Below are 23439 nucleotides of genomic sequence, written 5' to 3' on the forward strand. Positions count from 1 at the left end.
TGTACATTTATTTGATCATAGCATTTAAGTCTGGCTAATACTTGTATTAATAAAATACTTAATGTGCTGAAGGTTTTTTAATATCGATCAGAGTTTATTTTTAACTTTTGTTTTTTCTTTTATATAGTATGTTAATTTTATCCGTCAAACATCAAAAAATTAATTATATTGTCAATTATATTGTTGCAATTCAAAGCAGAGATATTATATATGGCAAATTACTACAAACAATTAATGACAGAGTAAATCAAAAGTGGGCTGAAGAAAAAGAAGCAATTATTTAATACATGAAAGTTAAAATTGTTACATTGATCTTCCCATTTATTTCAAGTAAAATAGTTTCATCATCTAGGGAGCTTTTGTCTGATTATCGGTGTTTCTACCAATGAAACTTTGAGACTTTAGCCTACTTTATATTACTTGCTTTCAGATTTTTTTAAAAACAAGATGTGTCTTCAATTTATTCTACTTAAATTGAAAACTACTTCAATTTCAATACATCACTTTTCTGTCTAGTGGGAGTCTCTTCAAAATGTAGAATTGATCCTCATGAACTTTTTTTGTTAAGAACAGAAAGCAGCGTCTCAAATAAGTAATGTAATTTTATATAAAGTCCTATATTAGAAATATGAATTTTTATAGGACAATTATAAAAATTGAAACCCCTTTCTTTCTAGAATATATCTGTGTTTCTACACAGTTATTTTATTAATTGAAAATCTTTTGATTGAATTTTCCCCCTCTGGAATTGTCATAAGTGCTTTTTAAATATTAAAAAAATAGAAATATTTTAATTTAATTAAAAAACAGCCATTTTCGTATGTCATATCAATAGACATCAGCTTTTTGTATTTGAAATGTACTTATTTTGGTGACTTTTATATTTACCTTCTGTTTTCTTTAATTTTTTTTTTTTTAATATTGGGGATTGGACCCAGGGGTACTCTACATTCACAGCCCTTGGTAATCTACATCCACTACCCTTTTTATTTTTATTTTTTTTTGAGATTGGCCTCTAATTTGCAATCCTTCTTCCTCAGCCTCCAGATTTACTAGGATAACAGGTGTTTTCTGTTGTGCCCAGGTTCTTTAAATTTTTTTTTTAAAGAGAGAGAGAGAATTTTTAATATTTACTTTTAGTTTTCAGTGGACACAGCATCTTTGTTTGTATGTGGTGCTGAGGATCCAACCCAGGCCTCATGCATGCCAGGCGATGGCGCTACCGCTTGAGCCACATCCCCAGCCCCTTTAATTTTTTTTAAATTATACTGGGCTATTACCCATTGTTTCTGACAGTCAGCGTGCTCTGGTTAAAACCCTTTAGGATTCTAGTACTAATATGGTGCCAGTTGTCTGATACATATATTTAGATAATGCTTATGAAGTGAACTGAATACTTATAATATCTGAAACTCTAACCTATATTTTGATATAATTTTTAAAATATCTTCTATTGACCACTTTTTTATTTAATAAATTACAAAGAACTATGCTCAAATAAAATACTCTTGACAAATAAATTATTTTCTTATGGCTGTTTCTCACCATCTAGTACATTTACTTTCTCTTCCATAAGAAAATAATAAATTACCTTGTGAGAGCCTAGAGGTCATGTAATTATTTTATCCCTAGCGTTTCTGTGGGAAGTGTTTAGGGATAATATTGTAGAACCAGCAACATTTACGCTATCTCAGAGTTCATAGCATATGATAATCTTTTATAAGAAATAAGGATAAAGATGCAAAGAATAGTTTGGACAATGACATTTATTAAAAAGCTTGTGAAAAGTGCATGGAAAAGTAAATATTTCAAAGTAGTCAAAATATTTAGTACTTGAAATTAAATAGTAGGAAATCATAATGGGTAGATATTGAATCTCTCCATTTCTGTGAACTTTAGTCAATTATCACAACTATATTGCACTGTCACCTCATGAAAATGTGTGTGTGTGTATATGTGTATTTAGGTCATGGATTATGAATCCTCAAATATCACATATGATTTCTTATTTATCTTCAAGTTCCTCGATATACCTTTATTTATTCATTCAACAAATATTTGTTGAAGATGTATTTGGACCAAATACTATTCTATTATTCTGGGGTTTTGGCATATACAAGTAGATCAAAACAGCAACAACAACAATTCCTTGCCGTTCTGGATTATATATTCTTAAATAGAGTACAGCATCAGATAATTAAATAGTAAATTATATAGAAAATGTTCAATGATTGATTGCTAATTGAGTCTGCAGCTAAGGAATTTGAGTTTTCTATTGTTTTAAAATAATTTGTTTTAAAAATTTATTAAAGGGTAACAATAGAGTGGACTCTCCCATAAGATATAAATTTGTAGAAAGAGAAAAGAGATAGGGAATTCTGTTTGTCAGCATAATGGTCTAGGTAAGCAGTAGTAAAGATTATATAGAATTGTGGCTGTAGAAATGAAGCAGAGCAAAAGGATTTATTTGAAAATAGTAGAAATCATAGTACTTAGCTCATATTTTGCTATATTTGTTATAATAATATTTTTTATTACACCTGGGTCCTTCCACTTACTTTTAAGACTCTTTTTTTAATTAACTGATTATTTATAGTTTCATTTTTCCCATGACAGTAGAAAGACTATGAAAGAGTTGATATTTGAGTTCTTTTTTCACCACCAATAAATCTCTTGCTATTGAGATCCCTTCACCTTATTAAACTTTTGTTTCTGTCCCTGTTCAATGAAGAAGTCCCACGAGCTTGTCTTGAAAACCCCTTCCAAGTGTAGCCCAGTATAATGAAAGCTTCATGCTTCATGCTTTATTGTCTAGCTTGCTATTTATTTCCTCAGAAGCTAACACTCACAGAAACACACTCCATGTCAGGCTATATATGAAGAGAAAGAGTATAACAGATATATGTCATGTGTATTTTCGTGTTTGATAAAAGCACTAAGTAATTGAAAATGTTTCTAAGAAACCATGTTTTAGCAAAATAGTTTCATTATTTTGTATTCTCAAGGTGGTGCTAGGGAAAATAAGAAAATACCCTCATGGGACTGAAGTTGGTCTGGAGTGAAAACACTGAACAAAAATCTTATTCGTCAGTGAGACATCATATCACAATTTTATCTATGTTTACAATGGGGTTACTAAAAGACTACCAAAATACATGTCATTATTTATTGTTTTACTTTATTGGCCTAAATTTTACTGTCAGGAAAATATTTACTACAAGTGTGAGTAAATGAACTGATAATACTAACATATTTCATTTTAGGATGTATCAGGAATGCCGGCTCTGTGTTCTCCAATTTCCCAGGGAGGTGGTGGTTTTGACTATCGATTAGCGATGGCAATTCCAGATAAATGGATCCAGGTAAGATTTCATGTAAACATTTTTTCCTGTGGATGCTAGGTTGATTTTTGTTTCCTGAATCTATTTCTTACTAATGATCATTAGGTACATTAGAATATTAAATTCTCCCATTAGGGTATCTATTCATGTGCTTTTTAATAAGGTGGTTCTCAAACTTTAAAATTAATACTGTTAACTATTCACATTTATGTTATTCAGTCAAGGGAAAATATGAGTAATATAGTGTTGGCTGTATAAATGGAGACTTGCATTATCAATGTGATTGTGTGAAACTTCTTTGCTCAATAGTTAAAATGCATTGAACTTTATCAAAGGATTCATTTCTGCCTTGATATCAACCATTAATATAGAAGTTACTCCTTACTTCCCTCTGGTACTTGCTTCATAGTTTGGTGTTTCCTCAGCAAATTTGTATACATACACATTCCTTCATTCAGCATTTGAAAGTTCTTACAGTTGTCAGACACAATGAATAATTCATGCATTTTACTTTATACAGTATTTCTCAATGCAATTTTATTAAATTTAATGACAGTTCCAGTTGTTTGGGGGTTACACACACACACATTTATTTATTTATTTATTTATTTTAAAATTTATTATTTACCTAAAGGACCAAAGTTATTATGTAAACTTAGGTTTGACTTAGAATATTTTTGAGTGGCCATGTGTATGAGCGTGGGCTGAATTTATCTAGTGTCGGTCATATATATCTATATAAATAATCATAGCTTTCCTCTGGTAGGGGAATGAACTGGTTCCATGTGATAAGAGTAGGAGAGATCCTTAACTTTATATCGGAAAATCATAGAACCTACTCTGAAAGATGTGACTTTTGTGATATTTTACTGTCTTTCCATGCCCCCGGGGGATTTATGCAGTGTACATCTATGATCTTAAATCACTACCAATATGACTTCTGCTTCTCCATTTGTAATGATTCTTTATACAACAGATTCAAAAGCAAGGATTTTACAAAAATTTGTTAGAAATCAAGCAGGCCCATGACTGTTCTGGCTTTAATACATTAAAAGACTTCCTTATATTTGTTATTTTTAAAAAATGATGTCATATTTAAAGTTCTCACCTTGATATAAATATGGTTATCAGTTCTCATATTTTACTAGTTTTAGACTTCCCTACAGACTTCTTTACCTTATAATTGCCAAATCTTACTTGTTAATCTCTTGCTGAAAAGCTTTTACCAATCTATGTGCAGATTAAAGAATATTCCAATGTGTACATGAACCTAGAATTATTTTCAACATAATCGTATCTCACAGTAGGATATATTCTTCTTGGAATATTTATGGCGTTTTTTTTTTTCCACAAATCTTTAAATTTAACCTAATAAACATTTCAATAGTATGTGTCTTCAAGGTACTATTGGTAGTAGGCAGAGTATCATACAAATGGGGAAAAAAGGTGTCTTTCTATGTATGATATATATGATCATTCCTGTCTTTCTGGATTATAAATATTCTGAAGACTGATGTCAATTTCTATTTTATGAAATTATTTAAAAATCTTTTTTATTGCCAAAGTGAGAACTTTAGTTAATATAAACCTAGAGAGTTAAAATGATATATTTTTAAACATCTTTAGCAGAGTAATTTTCCTCTTATTTTGTATCTTGTGCATTTTAGAAAAAATTAATGAAGGTTATTCCACCAAATGATAATAAAACATTCAAGAGGATTAAATCGAATAACATCTGTTTTCAGAATATATGTGGCATGTACAGTTATTGACCCATAGGATATAAGATTAGAATGCTAGATCTCATTTGTTTTTGTTATTAAACACAAGTTATGTTCTATTTGTATTATTTTATAACCAGTGATTTGGAATATCATTTTGGTTTAATGATTTGTTTAATAAATAATGAAGCTAAGGTTTTAAAATTGAAATAATTGTATATTTATATTCACTTGCAGTTATAATATAATACTTTCCTCAACACAAGTTACTTCCTGTTGCCTCTTATATCACATCTCCGTTTCTTTTACCCACAATCATTGCTGAACCTCTGGCAATTACTGACATGATCTACATTTCTTTAATTGTTTTTCAATTCAGTGTGTAACCTTTCTGGTTTGACATATTCACTTAGCAAAATTATCTGGAGATTCATCCACATTCTTGGCATGTATTAGTAGTAAATTCCTTTTTATCTCCAAATAATATTCCATACTATGAATATTCCAGTTTGTTTAACTATTCATCGAAAAACATCTGGATTGTTTCCACATTGTGACTATTATGAATAAAGCCCCTATGAATGTTTATGTACAATTTTTTTATGTGACCATAAGTTTTCATTACTATGTGATAAATGATAACAGTACAATTACTAAGTCATGACAGTCGTACATTTAATTTTTAAAGAAACTGTTTCCAGAGTGACTATACTATTTTGTATTCCCACTAGCAACTTTTGAGAAATCGTTATTTTATTTTTAACATATTATGTGTTATTGTCTTTTCTTTTTTTTTTTTTTTTTTTTGGTGGTGTGTGTATGGTGGTGGGGGGGGGCGAGTACCAAGGATTGAACTAAAATACTCGACTACTGAGCCACATCCCAGCCCTATTTTGTATTTTCTTTACAGACGGGTTCTCACTGAGTTGCTTAGCACCTCACAGTTGCTAAGGCTAGCTTTGAACTCATGGTTCTCCTGTCTCAACCTCCCAAGCTGCTGGGATTACAGGCTTGCGTCACCATACCCGGCTCTACTTTTCATTTTATTCATTCTAGTAGATGTACAAATATATGTCACTATGGTTTTAATCTGTATTTCGTAATGGATTAAGATGGTAAATATGTTACATGTTACTGTTTGCCTTCTGTATGCCCTCTTTGGTAAGATGCATATTTATGTCTTTGACCATTTTCCAATTGGATTTATTATAGAGCTTTAAAGGTCAAGTTTTTTTATTTTTTTATTTTAGTTTTTTTTCATTGAGTTTCAGACCTCTGGATTTTCCAGTGCTTTCTACTAAATATTTGTGACAGTATTACTTTTTATACTTAAGTCTATGATCTATACTGAGTTATTTTAAAAATATAATCTATTTTGGGATTATCTTTGTGCAGGATTAGAAATCTTAGCTTGATTTAGCCTAGGATTTAATTTATTTTCCTTGCATGTAGATGTCCATTTCTCCCAACATCATTCATTGAAAAATCTGTCCTTCCACTAAATTAATTGCCTTTGCCAAAAATTAGTTGAGGGGCTGGCAATGCTAGAGTACTTACTTAGCATGTATGAAGCCTTGGGTTTGATGCCCAGGACTGCAAAAATAAATAAATTAGTGGGGCATATTTGTGTAGGTCTACACATAAGTTTCCTATTGTTATATGCAATTACCACAAATTTAGTGGCTTAAAACAACAGAACTTTATACAGTTCTGTTTGTCACAAATCTAAAATATGCCTTGCTAATTTAAAATCAAGGTTTTGGCAGTATTGTTTCTTTGGGAGGCTCCAGGAGAGAACTCATTTTCATGAATTTTCTAGCTCCTAAATTCCACTTCTATTCCTTGACTTGTGGCTCTTTCTTCCATCTTCAAAGCCAGCAGGAGAGCATCTTCAAATTTCTTTCTTACTCTGACTCAAATTTTCTATTTAGAAGGATCATTTTCATTACATGGGCCCATCCAGGTAATCCAGGATAATGTTCCTATCTCCATGTTCTTAACTTCAGTTCATCTGTAAATGTCTGTAAAGTAATATATTCAGAGATTGTGGGATTTGGTTTGTGGAAATCTGTGGTAACACTTATTCTGCCTAAAATGGTCTTTCTGGTGCTTAATGACCACAATGACTAGATAAACAAGTGTGTACTCTGCAGAGTATTAAGTCAGCAAAGGAAGACACAAGCAAAATTTGTGAGAATTTGTCTAGAAATAAATTCATCTTACTAGAGATTCATCCATATTGTTTCAAGTATTAATAGTGCATTCTATAGTAAAATTGACACTTGTTTTCAATTTGCAGTGTAACAGATTCCACACATTTAACATCTTAAAACCTTATTGAATTATTTTATCACTTTTTTTTTTTTGGAGTTTATCTATCATAGTCAAAGATCACACTAACACGTGATGTAAGGGGATTAAATAGGAGAGAATAGGAAGCATGTGGGCCATCTTAGAATTCTGCCTAAAACAGAATCTATTTGGCACTGAAGAGAGAAGAGAAGTGGATCTTTAGAAAGAGTATGTTGAATAAAAGAGAGAGATTATATTTAGGATATAACCTTGAGGAACACATGTAGAGAAAGAGAATTTTCAAGATGTCCAGAGGGGTGGAAAAAATAAAACAAGATTCACAGTGGTAGACCAAGAAATAGAATTCTTGGGAAAGGCAGAGGGTCCACAGTGTCCTGTACAGCAAGTATTACCTAAGAAGGAGCAATTACAGACCCAGGAGGCAACTATCAGATCTTGGTAAGGTCAATAGCATCAAAACAATGTTATGGGGTAGAAGAAAATGAAGTAGAAACAAAATCAGTGTGATCTATTAAGATGATAATTATTTTATGATGATTAACCTTTAAACTTTGAAATAATTGTTGTTTCATTTATTATTGTTTAAGAATGGAACAATACATTCTTCCTGCTAAAACTTTTTCATTCAAATCTAAAAATGTACAAGTGTATTTCTTGTCTGTGAAAGTTACAGGAAGACATTTTGTGCTACAACACTGTATTGTGGGCACTGGTCACATGGTAGCACTTATTGCAGGAAAGCAGAGTGGCAAAAATCCTAAAGTATTATAAACCTATCCAAACAAAAGCAAACTACACATTCCAGCATATATCCTTTATCATTTTCTGTTAAATATTTTGTACAAAATTGATTTCAGTAAAAATTTAAACAATGATATTGTTTCTATGGGATGAGGTTTTATCTACAAGTCGAATAATGTGAACTACATAATATAGGCCCTCAGATTGAGATTTAAAATAAGATAAATAATGGTTTACTCAGAAGTTTATTTTTCTTTTTTATGTATAGCTCATTAAAGAATTTAAAGATGAAGATTGGAATATGGGCAATATAGTATACACTCTCACAAATAGACGCTATCTTGAAAAGTGCATTGCTTATGCAGAGAGCCATGATCAGGTAAATGAATTTGTGTATAAATTCATTTCTCTCTCTCTCTCTCTCTCTCTCTCTCTCTCTCTCTCTCTCTCTCTCTCTCTCTTTATCTTCTTATTATTTAAATATAAAAAAATTATAGATAAAAATGAGGCAACAATTTTTTTTAATTTCTGAAAATATTTTAAGAAAACAGAAACAAAACAAGAAATTTCTATGATATTTTAGACAAAATTGGCCATTTGATATACAGGTTTCTCCTGTAATTGTTAAAAGTGTAAATAGAGTAGGGATTTAAGAATAGCTATAAGGCCCAAGGATGAAATATATCTGCTGCCTGTTTTTGTAAATAAAGTTAATCTGTGAATAAAGTTAATTTGAATACAGCCATGCTGATTCATTTATATATTTTTTTGTTCAGCCATCATAGCAGGTTTGAGTAACTGAGAGAAAATGGTTTACAGTGTTTAAAATATTTGTTTGACCTTTTACAGAAATTTCCTAACCCAAGAAGTAGACTTATCCTAAAGTTTGCTCCTTTTGAATTGGGACAGTGATTTTTTTCAAAAAACAAAACACACAATATCCTTGACCATAAAACAGATGAAATAAATGCTTGTAAAAAATATCAGTGCCCAAACTGGATAAACAAATATTCATTTAAGGGGTGGAGGGTTATGAGGAATGAGAACTTATCCCCAAATATGTAACATAGTGAACAACGAAAATATACACAAAAGTTATTTCTTTGTATTGCAAACTGCTAGAAGTTTTAATACAGTATAAATTCCCAGCATGTTAATTTTGTATGTTTAAAAGATTACATGACTGGAATAAGCAAATAGAAGAAGAAACTGATAGGTTTGTTTTTATAACTTTCTATCAGGTCTTTAAAGAAACAAATTTCCTAAGAATTGTTTTGTACTTGAAAGATTCATGCCAGGCCTTGTGGCACACATTTGTAGTCCCAGCAACTCGGGAGGCTGAGGCAGGAGGATCACAAGTTTCAGGCAGGTTACAAAAGTAAACTTAAGCATATAAACAAATAATTCAAAATGAGTAGGAAAGACAAATTGCATAAGAACTAGCACTGATTAGTGCTATAGATCTTGTAGTAGTACTTTAAAGGAGTCATTTTTATTAAAATAGGTTAGTGATTGAATAGGGTTGTAAGTGAATTTGTTTTCTAAAACTGAAAATAATTGTAATAGAATACTAAGATTGCAGATTATCTTCTGTTGTACATTTCACTATATGTTATTGTTTTGTTGGTGATGAATACTTTGCTGTTTTTAGCCATGAATAGTTCAGATTGTTAGGAGACCTTCCTTCTTCTACTCAGGGCTTTTTTAGTTATCTATTATTCTCTTTCAGATAAAACAAACTAAATGTTGGTTAAATGGCAAATACAATGAGAAAGTAAATTTATATTTAAGACAAATGGCAGAACGAATCAGTGCAATATACATTTAACATTATCTTAAGTGTATATATAGATGATTTTTTAGAACCATATCCATTGTTTCAGAATCAACTCTTTAAAAAAGATCTATGTAATATTGTTGCCATTATTATAAATGTGTGTTTAAGAAAATCTTTTTTTTTTTATTTTTGTAATTGTAAATGGACAGCATGCCTTTATTTTGTTTTATTTTTACGTGGTTCTAAAGATTGAAGCCAGTGCCTCACACATGCTAAGCAAGTGCTCTGCCTTTGAGTTACAGCCTCAGCCCCTGTTTAAGAAAATCTTAAATGTCAGTTCAAGTGTAACAAATGTTCATATACCTTATCATGAGTTTTTTCAAGATATTTTAAAAATAAGAATCAATCTTAAAACAAATGAATAGATCTCTTAATTTATTTTTACCAGCCCATGTTCACCATAGAAAGTAACTATTGGAAAAAATATATGAAATTAATATAATCCAAAAACCTTTCCTACAATTATTTTCCCTCCTGTGTAGCCTCATGTTCTAGTGTAAATCACTGATGCTTAGTACCACTGCTCTTCATTTATCTCAGTAACTTTTATTTCTGTAGGCACTGGTTGGTGATAAGACACTGGCATTTTGGTTGATGGATGCTGAAATGTATACAAACATGAGTGTTCTAGCTCCTTTTACTCCAGTTATTGATCGTGGAATACAGCTTCATAAAATGATTCGACTCATTACTCATGCACTTGGAGGAGAAGGCTATCTCAATTTTATGGGTAAGTGTAAGTTACCATTCTGTGTTTGAAAAGTTAACTAATATTATATATCACATAAATCTTGTAGAATATACTGATTTAATATAATGTCACGCATAAATTGAAAAATTAAATTATTATACAACTACTATTACACATGATGCAAAACCACACTCTAAAAGCTGGTATTTTATTGAATATTTCTGAAAACAACTATGCTAAACTATTTTTTCAAGCTGGAATTATTGTTCGGATTTTAATCATTCTGAGTTTTATTATTGCTGTGTGTTACATTAAACATAGGTAATATGTAGCAGTTATGTAATAATGTATTAAATCATTATTAGTAGTCTTCTTTGAGGTAATTGTCCACATGATACCTCTGTCATAAATGTGAAAACCAAGGCTCAAGAGTATTATGACAAGCAAAATATTTTTTAAAATAGAAATGAATATTTGAAGGACATTATTATCTGAAGGATGTTAAATGATGAAACAGATACTAACTAATATTTTTTGTATTCTATTTGGTCAATAACAATCTTTTTTAACATTTGAATTTTAGAGGATTTTATCAGCTTTTAGGCTACAGAGAAACAGACTGGAAAATATATACAGTAAGCTAAGTTATTATTTTATGACAAAAGCCTCAGAGCATTTGGTTTATGCATTTTTGTCTGAAAATTTTCATATGAAATCTCAGACTTTTTAAAAAATTTTTAATTGTAGATGGACACAATACCTTTATTTTTTAAAATTTATATTCATGTAGTGCTAAGAATCAAACCCAGTGCCTCACACATGCTAGGCAAGCACCCCTCCACTGAACTACAACCTCAGACCCTGGATTTTTAAAAGTTTCTTTTATTTGCTAACTGCAAGTTAGGAAGACAAATCCAAGAAATCTTATGTTGGATTTTACCGATACTACTGTACCTTTGAATATTTTGCTCTCTTCTCAGTGTTGCCAAAATTTGTTAATACTCCTGGCCTGTCAGGAAATAACCTTCCTGACCTGGGAATCTGCAGCCCATCAACCAAGCATCAGGCCAGTTTTCCTGGATGGACTTGGAACCTTAACCAAAGTCAGCATTGGTTCCATAAAAGCAACTGGTCCTACCTTGCATAATTGTATCAGACTTTAACATCACCATCCCAGTAAGGCCTTGGCTACAGAATAAATCTCTTCAAGTATATTCTTGTGAAATTTTGGACTCTATGAATACTTCAGTCAGATTTTTCGCTGCTCTAGTAGGACTCAACCAGAACAACTATAGAGGAGGAAAAGTTTATTTGAGGGATCATGGCTTCAGAGGACTCAGTCCAAAGACGACTGAGTCAATGGTCCCATTCCTTAGGACTAACGATGAGGCTGAACATTATGGAAGAAGTGTGTGGCAGAGGGAAGCATCTCACATAATAATCCAGAGAGAGAGGTCTCTACTTGCCAGAAGCCACACCCTAATTCCCACTTCCTCTAGCCAAACTCTACCATTTAAGTTACCACTCAGTTAATGCCTATCAAGGGATTAACTCACTGATTGGTTTAGAATCTTATAACCCAAACATTTCTCCTCTGAACCTTCTTGCATTGTCACAGGTGAGCTTTTGGGAGATACCTCATATCCAAACCATAACAAATAAGTTTGTCTATGCATATAAGTTTGTCACCATTTAAAATTTGGAGAACAGGGTGTTAGAGGGAGATTTAAAATGTTTTATATTTTTGTTTATGAGAGCATGGTCCATTAAATTGTTTTATAGAAAGGACTTATAAATACACACACACACACACACACACACACACACACACACACCAACACAATTTTTTAGAGAACAAAATAAAATAGATGTCTCTTTTCATGTATTTAGTCCTGTGTCATTAATTCTTGAAGCCAACATCTGAAAATCTAAAAGTTCTAATTCAGTCTGCTGCTTTGATCTGAATGCTGTAACATCAATTTACCTCCATTAATAGTCTAGAGTGTCACCAGTTATAAATGCATAATATAGTCCATTGTCTGAGTCTTTTTTGTAGGAAGACTTGAATCCAGACCTGTGTGCATAACAGAACCTCAAGGCAAACATTAGATTAAAACAAAGCCATCTGTACGTGAGGGACACTTAATGGCCATATCTAATTTAAAATTAATAACTTTAAATAAGAAAGGTCTGATAAAATTTAATAATCTGAAGTATTTGTTGTTTCTTGGTCAGTGTTCTCCTGAGGGTAGAAGCATTTTCCAGAGAGCTAAGGCACTGACAAATCTGGGAACTCCATAAACTTACTAGAATATTAATACTATCATTTGAATTGTATAAAATCAGCTAGGACAAACTGAGTTTTGGAAAAACTCTTATGTTTTGGAAACTCTTCTTGTGGAACTTTTAATAGTAATACAATAAACAGACATAATTATAACATCTTTTTATTTCTAAAAGATTGGTAAATTGACATTTTGGTATCAAATATAATTTTGAGGTTATTCTTTGGTATAAGAATGAGAATTCTTTTGTAGTTTTATTCTTTCTTTGTCTTTGAAAAAAGTGGCTTCTAATTTTAGCTCTAATACCTCTTTTTAAAAGATTCCTTCTCAGTAACTTAACTAAATTCTTCTACTAACTTTGAAATCAGTAATCTCCTAATGGTTATAAAATGTCTGATTCTTTATATTATTTATGGAATATAATATTTCTCCCCATGAGCTTCATGATTTTAAATACATATATCCCTCCTTCTCTGATCATGTTATTGTCCTCCTTAAAAGCCTTCAGTAACTGTGGTGTCTTCCTTCCCATTTTATGTGATACATGAAGCCATTTCTGCAGTCTTACCAAGAGTAAATATTTCTTTTTTTGTTGTTGTTTGTTTTTCATTGACAATGATGTATATTGAGTGTTGCTACTAAAACAACCTTAGCTTTCATGTATGAGGAATCTGAATTTGCCTCATCTGTTTTCATATCTCTGGTAAGGCAGTATCATATTTATCAGTTAACAAGTATTATGTATCTATTGCATTGTTTTTATATATACATGGTCTGTACACATGTCTAGAGCATCAAAGCCAATTTGATATGTATTTCTGGTGTACCTGTGCACAGAATTTCTATATACACAAACACAAAGGAAGAAAGAGAAAGGGAAGGGAGGGATCAGGGAGGAGGAAAGAAAGAAGAGCCAAAGGTAAGGGAGAAGAAGAAGGAGAGCAGGAGAGGAGGCAACTTAACTCTAAAGGCAAGTGCAACTTAAAGAGTTAATGAATTTGAGATATGTGTCTATTTAAATTATAATTTTAATATATTCATAACATTTTCTAGATTATTTTTATCACAATTTATAAAATTCATTCTTCAGATATTTTTATATATCTACTATATTTACTATGTATTGTTTAGTGGTATATTTGGATCTGAAAAATAGTTCGTGCCCTCTAGACCTCAAAACTCCTAAGAGGAAACAAACAAGTGACAGACAAGTGTCTCTTTACTAGTATATACACTATGTATAGGGAAAGAGATAAGCAAAGAGTATCATGCCAATATGTAGGAAAGTGGGTTAGGAGATTTGGAGTGAAATTTAGGAACTGCTTTATCCAGATCAATGGGGAAGGCATGAGAGAACCAGGCAGTGAGGTTAGCAAAAAATAGTTTAGGTATATAACTGAAGCAATGGGGTGATAATTTGAGATTAAAATCAATTGAGAATATTAAATGTCAAGCAAATGAAAACAACTCAATCCTAAATAAATCAATTTAGAGGTCATATGCTGATTGACAAGTATAATAATAAAAAGGGTGATTTCACTCATTTAAAAATATTTTGAATTCTTCAGTAATAAAGATCTTTTATTGATGACTGAGTGGCCAGATAGTTTACTTTTTTATATTTGTAATATAACTCAAAGGATATGGTTTAGAAAAATGAAATATGATGGCTGGCAACCTATGTGAATGCCTTTATTGTTTTTTGTAATCTCTAATTAAGTATATTTGATGGCTAAAAATAAATATGAAAAATAGCTGCTCACACATGAGATGACTTCAGTGAATATATGTTAATTTTATGTAGATAAACTGAAAAGGCAATTCAAAGGAAGAAAAATAATGAAGATAGGAATATAGTTTGCTCATTTTTCTGATGATTACCTGGTTATCATGGAAATATTAAAATTTCCTAATCCCATCAGTTGGGGGTGAATAGTCACATGATTTTATCATGTGGTTCCTCAGGAATTGATATAAAGATGAGTTTAGGTAAGTAAATTGGTTACTGTTTCTATTGATCACACAACCAGGAAAAAATACCAATGCTGATACTTCAGTCTTACTTTCATATAATACCAAAATAACAACATAATAGCCTTCTTTAGTTACAGACTGCTTAGAATTATAAAAAGAGAGAGGAAAGCAAATATTTATTCGATTTTAGATAGAGCTACCTAGAAGCATTTTAAAATATCAAATAAAACAAATTAAAATATAAATATTAAGCATATACCTTGTGATTTAAAATGTTGGCAGATGAGGTAGCATGCAATTTTAGAATCAAAAAAAGAAACAATCAGAAGACAACCATAAATTCGAAAATGAAGTAAAATTACTGAATAGTTTTTAAAATGTGAAGTTTTATAAACTAAAAGTATCATCATTGAATCACAAGTGGCTTTTAAAGAATATTCTCTGGCTTTTCAGAGAGTTCTTTATAACTCTACACTAAACTGGACAAGAGTGAAGAGAAAGGTGTAATGGGTAGTTAACAATAACAATTTTTTTTTTCATTTAAAGTAATCAAGTCTCTTATCTAATAACTCTAAGAAGAATAGCTTGGTTTTCTGTAGAAACTGCATCTTTGTATCAGTAGCTTTGTTGCCAGTTTGGTGTCAAAGGAAGTTATTTGTCCCCCCCCCACCCGTTTGATTTTATCTTCTTTGGTTTCATCATATATGGGTTGAGATTCAAAAGCAGAGTGACCTAAATCATTTTCAGTACTGTCACATTAATATTTCACTTGTTCAGAAACCTTTAAATGAAATCAAGAATTATTCTTGTAATAGAAGCTTTGCTTTCTCAGTTGTCTTTTTTTTTTTTCTTCCTTTTGGGGCTTATAACATTAGAGACCAACACTTTTTAAATAAGTATACTTCGTTTGATTTGAAATTTTAATGCCACATTATAACTCTGGATATATCTCAAAACATAAATGGTTCAAATTTCTCATTAGAAAAACTGAACTAGCAAAGTTAAGTCAACAGATCAAGCAAGATTTCACTACTATAAATAGCAGTAATCTAGAAACTGAAAACTCACATTTTTTAATAAAATATTGCCTGTGACATTATGTGTTAACACACAAACTGGAATATCAGAAGTCTGGGATTATCAGGACTCACTAAATTGTTGCTCATTCATTCATTTACTCATTTATTCATTCAAGTTAAACTCATTGTTTCCATATCAAGTCCCTTCCTTGTTCCATGTAGGGGGAAAAAAAGAAAAGGAGGAAATAACTTAAAATATGGAGGAGGAGCTGTATGTGCAGAAAACTCTAAGAAAAATGATGTAACAAGTGAAACTTCCAAAATTCTGCATTTTTCTTATCCCTCTACCTGAAATTTACTTTACCTCATTCTTTCCTGTTTTTCCCAGTTTCAAAGTAATATGCTGCTTTTCCTGTTAGTAAAGATTTAGATCCTGAATGAAACTGTTCTGACTTTAAAAATCTGATTCCTACCACTAAAAGCAATTGGGGGTTATATTTATCTTTTATATAAGGCATTGTAGAATTATTTTTTTCAAAATCTGACATATGGACAAGTTTGCTTAAAGAGTTACCTTTATGTTTTTATAGTCCCATGAGAACCCATACCTTCTTTTATTCTAACTAAATTTGGAGAATTAAAATTTGAAAACTACTATTAATCCAGTTCAAACTTCAAACTCCCTTCCTCCACCTCACCATATTGGTGCTTGAATCCAGGGTTGCCCTACATCTGAGCTATATTCCATGTCTCCCCCACTTTTATCCCCCACTTCATTTTTCTGTTCCATTTTTTCCGGTTTTTCTTTTATTAATTTACTGTTTTTTAATTGATGCTTTATATAATATACATAAATATGAAATTAACTGGTATGTTCATATATGTACATAGCATAAAATTTAGTCAGTTTCATTCCACAATTCCTCTTTTTTCCTATCCCTCTCTCTCAGTTCCCTTTCTCTACTCTATGTATTTCTCTTGTATTTATTTTTATGGAATTTCCGTACCCTTTTCTTTTTTCCTTATTTCACTCTAGCTTCTGCGTATCAGAGAAAATATTTGATCTTTGACTTCCTGAGTTTGGATTATTTCATTTAACATGATTTTCTCCACTTCCATCCATTTACCAGCAAATGTCATAATTTTATTTTTCTTTTTGGCTGCATAAAACTCCACACACACACACACACACACACACACACACACACACATACACACACAGGACATTATCAGTTAGGTATTAATGTGACTGTTTGTCTTCTCCATTAACAATTCTCCTCAAAATTTTAACTGGGTAAATAGATGACCAGAATAAAGAGTACATTTTCCAGGTTCCCTTGAAGCCTAATGAGGCCATGTAACTAAGTTATGGCTAATGGATAGTCATGGTAGTTGTGTGTGTACCACTCACTGGTCATTTTCTTGAGTAACAGGAACCGGATCATCTCTGCTAACTGCCCCCGCACTCCCCATCCCCAAAAATATTTCCTCCTGGAACACCATAGCACTGTAATGCCAAAACAAGGTAAAAAGATATTAGTTGACATTTTAAATAATCCTATTTATATTACTTTTAGAGTAGTTTTGAAATCAAAGTAAAATTCAAGTTCCAACGACTTGTATTTAAATCAGTGTTAAGAAATACTTCCCCATTATTTGTCATTACTACTTATAATGTCAGTAATAACCTCTCAAAACATGAAAATACTTTTGTTTCCAAATGTAATTTGGAAATATAAGAAAGCCTAAAATTTTCCCAGTATAATTATGAAAATGTTTCATAAAACTGTTGTGACCAGTGAATTGAACTAATATTTATGTATTAAGTAAACATATTTTCTAGTATTAGTCACATGCAATTACTTTAGTATTCTAAGATCTTTATTATACACTTTACAACATGCATGCATTTTTTTTACAGGAAATAACTGGGATATTTATGTCATCTCATTAATGAAAGCAAGAAAAGTTTTAAATTAGAAAATTTTAAATTATATAATTAAGGCTAGATGATTCCAATCTGTGTGAATGTTCTCTTTTCTATTACATATGTATTATAAATGGACATATCTTTCAATATATGTGCATATAAGCATATATGTACACACATACATGTGCATACATTCTTACACATACACACATGAAAACCCACAATGTTTTTAGCATTTTTTTCTTCTCTTTAAGCCAACTTTTAAGAATAGGAATGGTGATGTAGTTCAGTGGTAATGTTGGCCCAGCAGGTGTGAGGCCCTGGGTTTGATCCCTAGAATCAAATATATAAATAATTAGGAAGGAGGGAGGGAAGGAGGAAAAGAAAGAAAGAATGGATGAATCCTGTCTCTCCAGGTGCAGCTGCATGCACCTGTAGTCACTGGTGTGCCAATAGTCCCATTTGCTTCGTGGCTGAGGCAGGAAGATCACTTGAGCCCCAAAGTGGAGGCCAGCTTGGGTAACACAGCACAAGACCTCATCTGAAAACAACAGTCCATAAAGCATTTGGGGATTTTTGAATCCTTGGTTTCATTCACTTATTCATTAATTCAAGTAGTCATTAAAATACATATCTCATGACAGAAATTGTTTCAGATACTGTACTAAATGCTTGAGGTGCAAAGTGGACAGGATAGATGAGTCATTGCCCTCAGGGAGCTTAATTTCTATTAGGACAACAAACTTCAGATGGCAAACAAGTGAAAAACAGATAAATAATATAGATAAGTGACATAAAGGAAACAAAATCGTTGTTAAAACAGAGAAGAGTAAAATAATTTTAAGCTAGATCTTTAAAAATTTGAAACCTATTGTTTATAAAGAATGCAGAAAAGAACTTTCTAAAGACAACTAAATGTTCAAGGGCCCTGTGGTGGGCATACAAGGAAATGAAAGAGAATTGATACTATAACCTTGTACTCTAGAAATAAGGGTTAGAGATATTAGGTTGGAGAAGCAGGTAAGAATTAGGTAGGGGTAGGTCATCAAGGCTACTATAGCCAGAGGTGTGACATAAAAAGTGGACACTGCATTATCAGTTCATGTGGGTTTTAAGGAGAAGTATATAAAGATCCAATATTTGTTTTATGTCAATAACTTTTGCTAGTTTTTATGGACTGAATGGGGCAGGAGAGAAGAGAGGGATATCACTGAGGAGGTTGTGGAAGTAGTCAAGAAGTTATGATGATGGCAGTGGCGGTAAAAAAGGGAAAGAGCCAAGATATAGTTTTGGAAGTAGAATGAATTGGCAAGTCTTGATAATAGTTTGGATATGTGACCAAGAATAATCAAAGATGACTTTGAGGTTTTTTTGGTTTGGTTGTCAGCATTTGGTTGAACCAGTTAATAGAATAAGAAAAATGAGGTTTAGGGAGTCAGGTTAGGGCCGAAAAGTAAGAAGTCTAATTTTAGACACATTGACTTTAAGCTTCTTTGAAATACTCAAATGGCAAGGAACTTAGTGAACATTGGGCTTGAGAAATAAAATTTGGAAGACTTCCACATGTTATGTATAGCATGTTATAGTAACATTCATATCAGTTCCTGAATACTGAACTATGACCCAAGAAGAAAAGAAGACCCAGGGCAGAGCCCCAGAAACACTAATGTCCAAACAAAGAGAAGCCATCAAAGGAGACTGAGAAGGAATGGTATTGATAAAGGAAGGAAGATCATGTGAGTGTACCATTCTGAAAGCTAATGTGTAGTATATCAAAAAATAGGAAATGACCACTGTGGGGACTGATAATATTGCAGCTGAATAAAATGAGAAAAAAAGTTTCTACTGGTGAACGAAATAGAGGTGATTGTGAGGGGACATTGAGCACAGAAGCAGATTTTCGGAGGAAGAGGGAACATCAGGCAACACTTTTGCAAACAGTTCACTTAAGCTGTTTGTCTCATAAAGAGAACAGATAAATAAGATGGTAGGTGGATTTGGATGGGGATGAATGGAAATTTTTTTTCTTATGAAATATAAGAACATTTGTGTTCAGAATGGGTTGTGCAGAAGGTAAGGTTTTGTGGTACAAAATGGAACTTCTGTAGTTTCAGAGCACAAATGGGGAGATTACCATTAATATGGATTGCCACTTCTTCCCAGCAAAAGGACAAGAATGGGTACAGGTGCAGCTGGTCTTAAGTGGAGTATCTTGAAGGTAAATTGTGTATAGATAGTGGCGTAAGTTAATCATTTGAGGCTGGAAATAAGGGAATAAATGATGTTTGAGAAAAGAGTAGAAGATATGAAGTAGACATCTTCAGAAATGAAATTATTAGAAAAGCAACATAGGGTGTCTAGGTAATGTTGCATGCCCACTTGATATTTGCAATCAGGCCTACAGATGAGTCAGCCTCTCGGTCTACTGCCTTTTTAAAGCCAGGGTTGACCAAGGGTAGGAGTTTTGTCAGGCACCTGTCAAAAAAGAAGGAAGGGCTTTGAAAGTGCTAGCAAATAACTGATAGAGAACTAGTAAATCATTGGTACAAAAAAATTACTTGTGCCTTGGAGCTACCTGGAGAGTTTTTTAAAATGATGTTTCCATCCTACCTCTGGAATTTGTGATTTAATTGGTCTTGGCTGTGGTCTGGCCACTGAAAAAGAAAATTTTTAAAGATTTACAAGGGATTTGTAAGGCTAGCAAGTGAAGAGAGAATTTCAAGAGGATACAAAAGATGTAGAAAAGTATTCCTGTTGTAGAACAGAAATTGTAGAGAGCACAGCAGGAGGATTTGGGAAGAAGGGGAAGGAAGAGAAGGGAAGTTCTTAGAGATTAGAGTATGAGTTCAACTAGCAGTGAATGGCCAGGAGGTTGGATTTGTTCTTCCCTTAATAAACAAGGCAAATCAGACTGGGTCTGCTCCTGGATGCTATCAAGACACTTTCTAAAATATCTATATATAAAATGTAAATTAGAAGCATCTTGTGTTATTTCTATATTGTTTGTATATAAAAGGTTGGCACATAAAGTATATAAAGAGGCGTACGTGCAAACTAAAATCATGTTGTTAGAGAACAAACTATTTTTTTGTTTATAATGTGGGTCATCTGATATGTGCACATATGTTTCTCCTGCTTTCTTGTTTAGGAATTTCATTATCATGATGTTATTCTAGTTCCTATAATGAGTGATACCTGTGGAGAAAAAGGCACAATTACAAACTAGCAATTTTCTCTCTCAGCAGTGTTATGAAATTTCCATTACTAAATTTGAAGGATTTTCTCAATATGATTATATTGTATTTTGACATTTGAAAATTCTGTGGGACATTCTTTAATGAGTATCTTACATTCTCCCCAAGCCACAGGGAAAGTTAGATGGATTTTGTCCTAAGTGTCAGTCTACATTTACTGATAGCTACATTAGACTTCAGTGTAAAATGTGTGATCTTACTTCATATCTTCCATCTGTGATTGTTTAGTGTCAAACTTGTAAACTCTTCTTTTTCTGATAGATAGGAATACAATAAAAATTTAAATGTCTTCCTGCTAAGTGCTGGAATTGAAGCAGTTATAGGAAGACAAAATACACTCTCCTGAACAGCGGGAGTGCTAATTTTTGGCATTTTCTTTTAGCTTGTTGAGGCAAGTTTACTGAATGCAACATGACTTGTAGAAGTCTATAAAACTCCAAAATTCTCAGTATGAGCAGTTGTAAATGGCTTGAAGCCCCATTAAAATGCTCCGAAACACAAATAGCATATATTCTGAATGGCAGAGACCTAAAAATAATGGGCCTGATTTGATTCATGGCCCACTGATAACCAATTTTAGCTGGCTTTAATGAGAACCTACCATGACTGTGACAGTGTGCAAAGAGTAAAGGAAACACCACAACAATTATCTGGGGAGCTTTAAAATACTGAAGCCTAAGGTCTACCAGACCATCTGAGCCAGATGTAAGGCTCTGGCATTTAAAAATCATACCAAGTGATTTTGATATATAGATGTACAACACAGAGATCCACTAACAAAGGAAGTACAAAAATGAAGGTAGGACAAAAAATATAGGATAAGACTACCCACTGCAGGCCAGCTTGGGGAATTCCCTTCCTTTTTCTTCTCTGTGATTTAAATGCCCAGTGCCAGAAAGGCTCCTTATTTCTGTCAGATTAGCTTTCAGGAACAAGATTTTCTCCCCTCATTCTTGCTGAGGATACACTTTAGAGAAACCTCGTCTTAATGTACTGACAAATGTTATGTATCTTATCTGCATTTTTCTCTACCAACTTGCATTGACAAACATTGGGGATATGAAAATGTTATTATCTGGTTGTTGACAAGGGGAAGAAAAGCAAGTTTTATTTGGTTTTGGTTCCTTTCTCCTAAATACTTTTACCTCAGAAATAGGAATTCATGTCTTTGATTTATTACAGGAGAAACCCACTCAGAATAGTGGAGATATTATTACTATTGCTAAATAGTTTATTTTCATTAAAGATACTTTTTGGGAAGATTGTTTTTCCATACAGAACATACCACCAATGCAGTATTATTCTTTATACGCTATAGATTTTTGGTCAAACCTACTTTCTCCTTGAGGAAGAATATCATTTTATTACTATTTAGAAGGAAAAATTCTAAGCACAGGGAAGTCCCATGTAATCAAATTTTTATCTCCATGACTCATGGTGAGATTATTGCATACACAGATTTTGACTTGGAGGCTACAGAACAAATTTCCTAATCTAACAAAATAATAAAATTGGCATGGATTTTATAATAAATACCAGTGAGAAAAGTACAATTGTTACTAACATTAACATCTGTATTTTTCTCAGATGTATATACGTATACATCTGCATGTATGTATACGTATATAGTTTGTGTTTTCTCTATGTATAAATATTGAATGTTTGTGTTGTATACACTATATTATATATGCCTCTGAGTGGATTCTTTAGGCACACAACCCTGAATTAGAAGAAGACCCATAGTATTTAAACCATAGTATTAAGGTGCAGAACCTTCTTGGGTACAGTAATACACTCCTGTAGTCCTAGAGGCTCTGGAGGCTGAGGCAGAAGTATTGCAAGTTTGAGACCAGCCACAGCAAACTAACAAGGCCCTAAGCAACTTAGTAAGACCCTGTCTCTAAAAACAAAAAGGAGTGGGGATGTAGTTTAGTGATAAAGTGCCCCTGGGCTTGATCCCCAGTATTCCTACCACCCTCCAAAAGTTGTAGAACCTTAAGTTTGCAGATTATAGATTGTGCTAATCTTCTGTCACTATCTGAGATAATACTTTTGCAAAGAAAAAAAAAATGTTTGTTTTGGCTTGTGGTTTTGGAGGTTCCAGTTCATAATTGGTTGTATCCACTGCTTTGGGCCTGGGATGAAGCAGCACATCATGGCATGAGCATATGGCAAACCAACACCATTTATGTCATCACCAGGAAGGAAAAAGAGGAAGGAAGTCCCCTTGATTGGCATATCCCCAATGACCTAAAAACCTCTCATTGAGACTCAGTTTTCTCCCGCTCTAGTACTGGGGATTAAATCCAGAGGAGCTTTACCACTGAGACATA

General features: G+C 32.5%; 1 protein-coding gene across 1 annotated transcript in view; it reads left to right on the forward strand.

Moving 5' to 3' along the window:
• Nucleotides 1-23439, forward strand: part of Gbe1 (1,4-alpha-glucan branching enzyme 1) — a 267265-nt gene that overhangs the window by 185989 nt on the left and 57837 nt on the right. Inside the window, exons 10-12 of the mRNA XM_078044433.1 lie at nt 3264-3362; nt 8385-8495; nt 10512-10683. Coding sequence (XP_077900559.1) covers nt 3264-3362; nt 8385-8495; nt 10512-10683 — 382 coding nt within the window. The remainder of the gene's footprint in view (nt 1-3263; nt 3363-8384; nt 8496-10511; nt 10684-23439) is intronic.

Source organism: Ictidomys tridecemlineatus, chromosome 3 (assembly GCF_052094955.1).
Source record: "Ictidomys tridecemlineatus isolate mIctTri1 chromosome 3, mIctTri1.hap1, whole genome shotgun sequence".
Classification (NCBI taxonomy): domain Eukaryota; kingdom Metazoa; phylum Chordata; class Mammalia; order Rodentia; family Sciuridae; genus Ictidomys; species Ictidomys tridecemlineatus.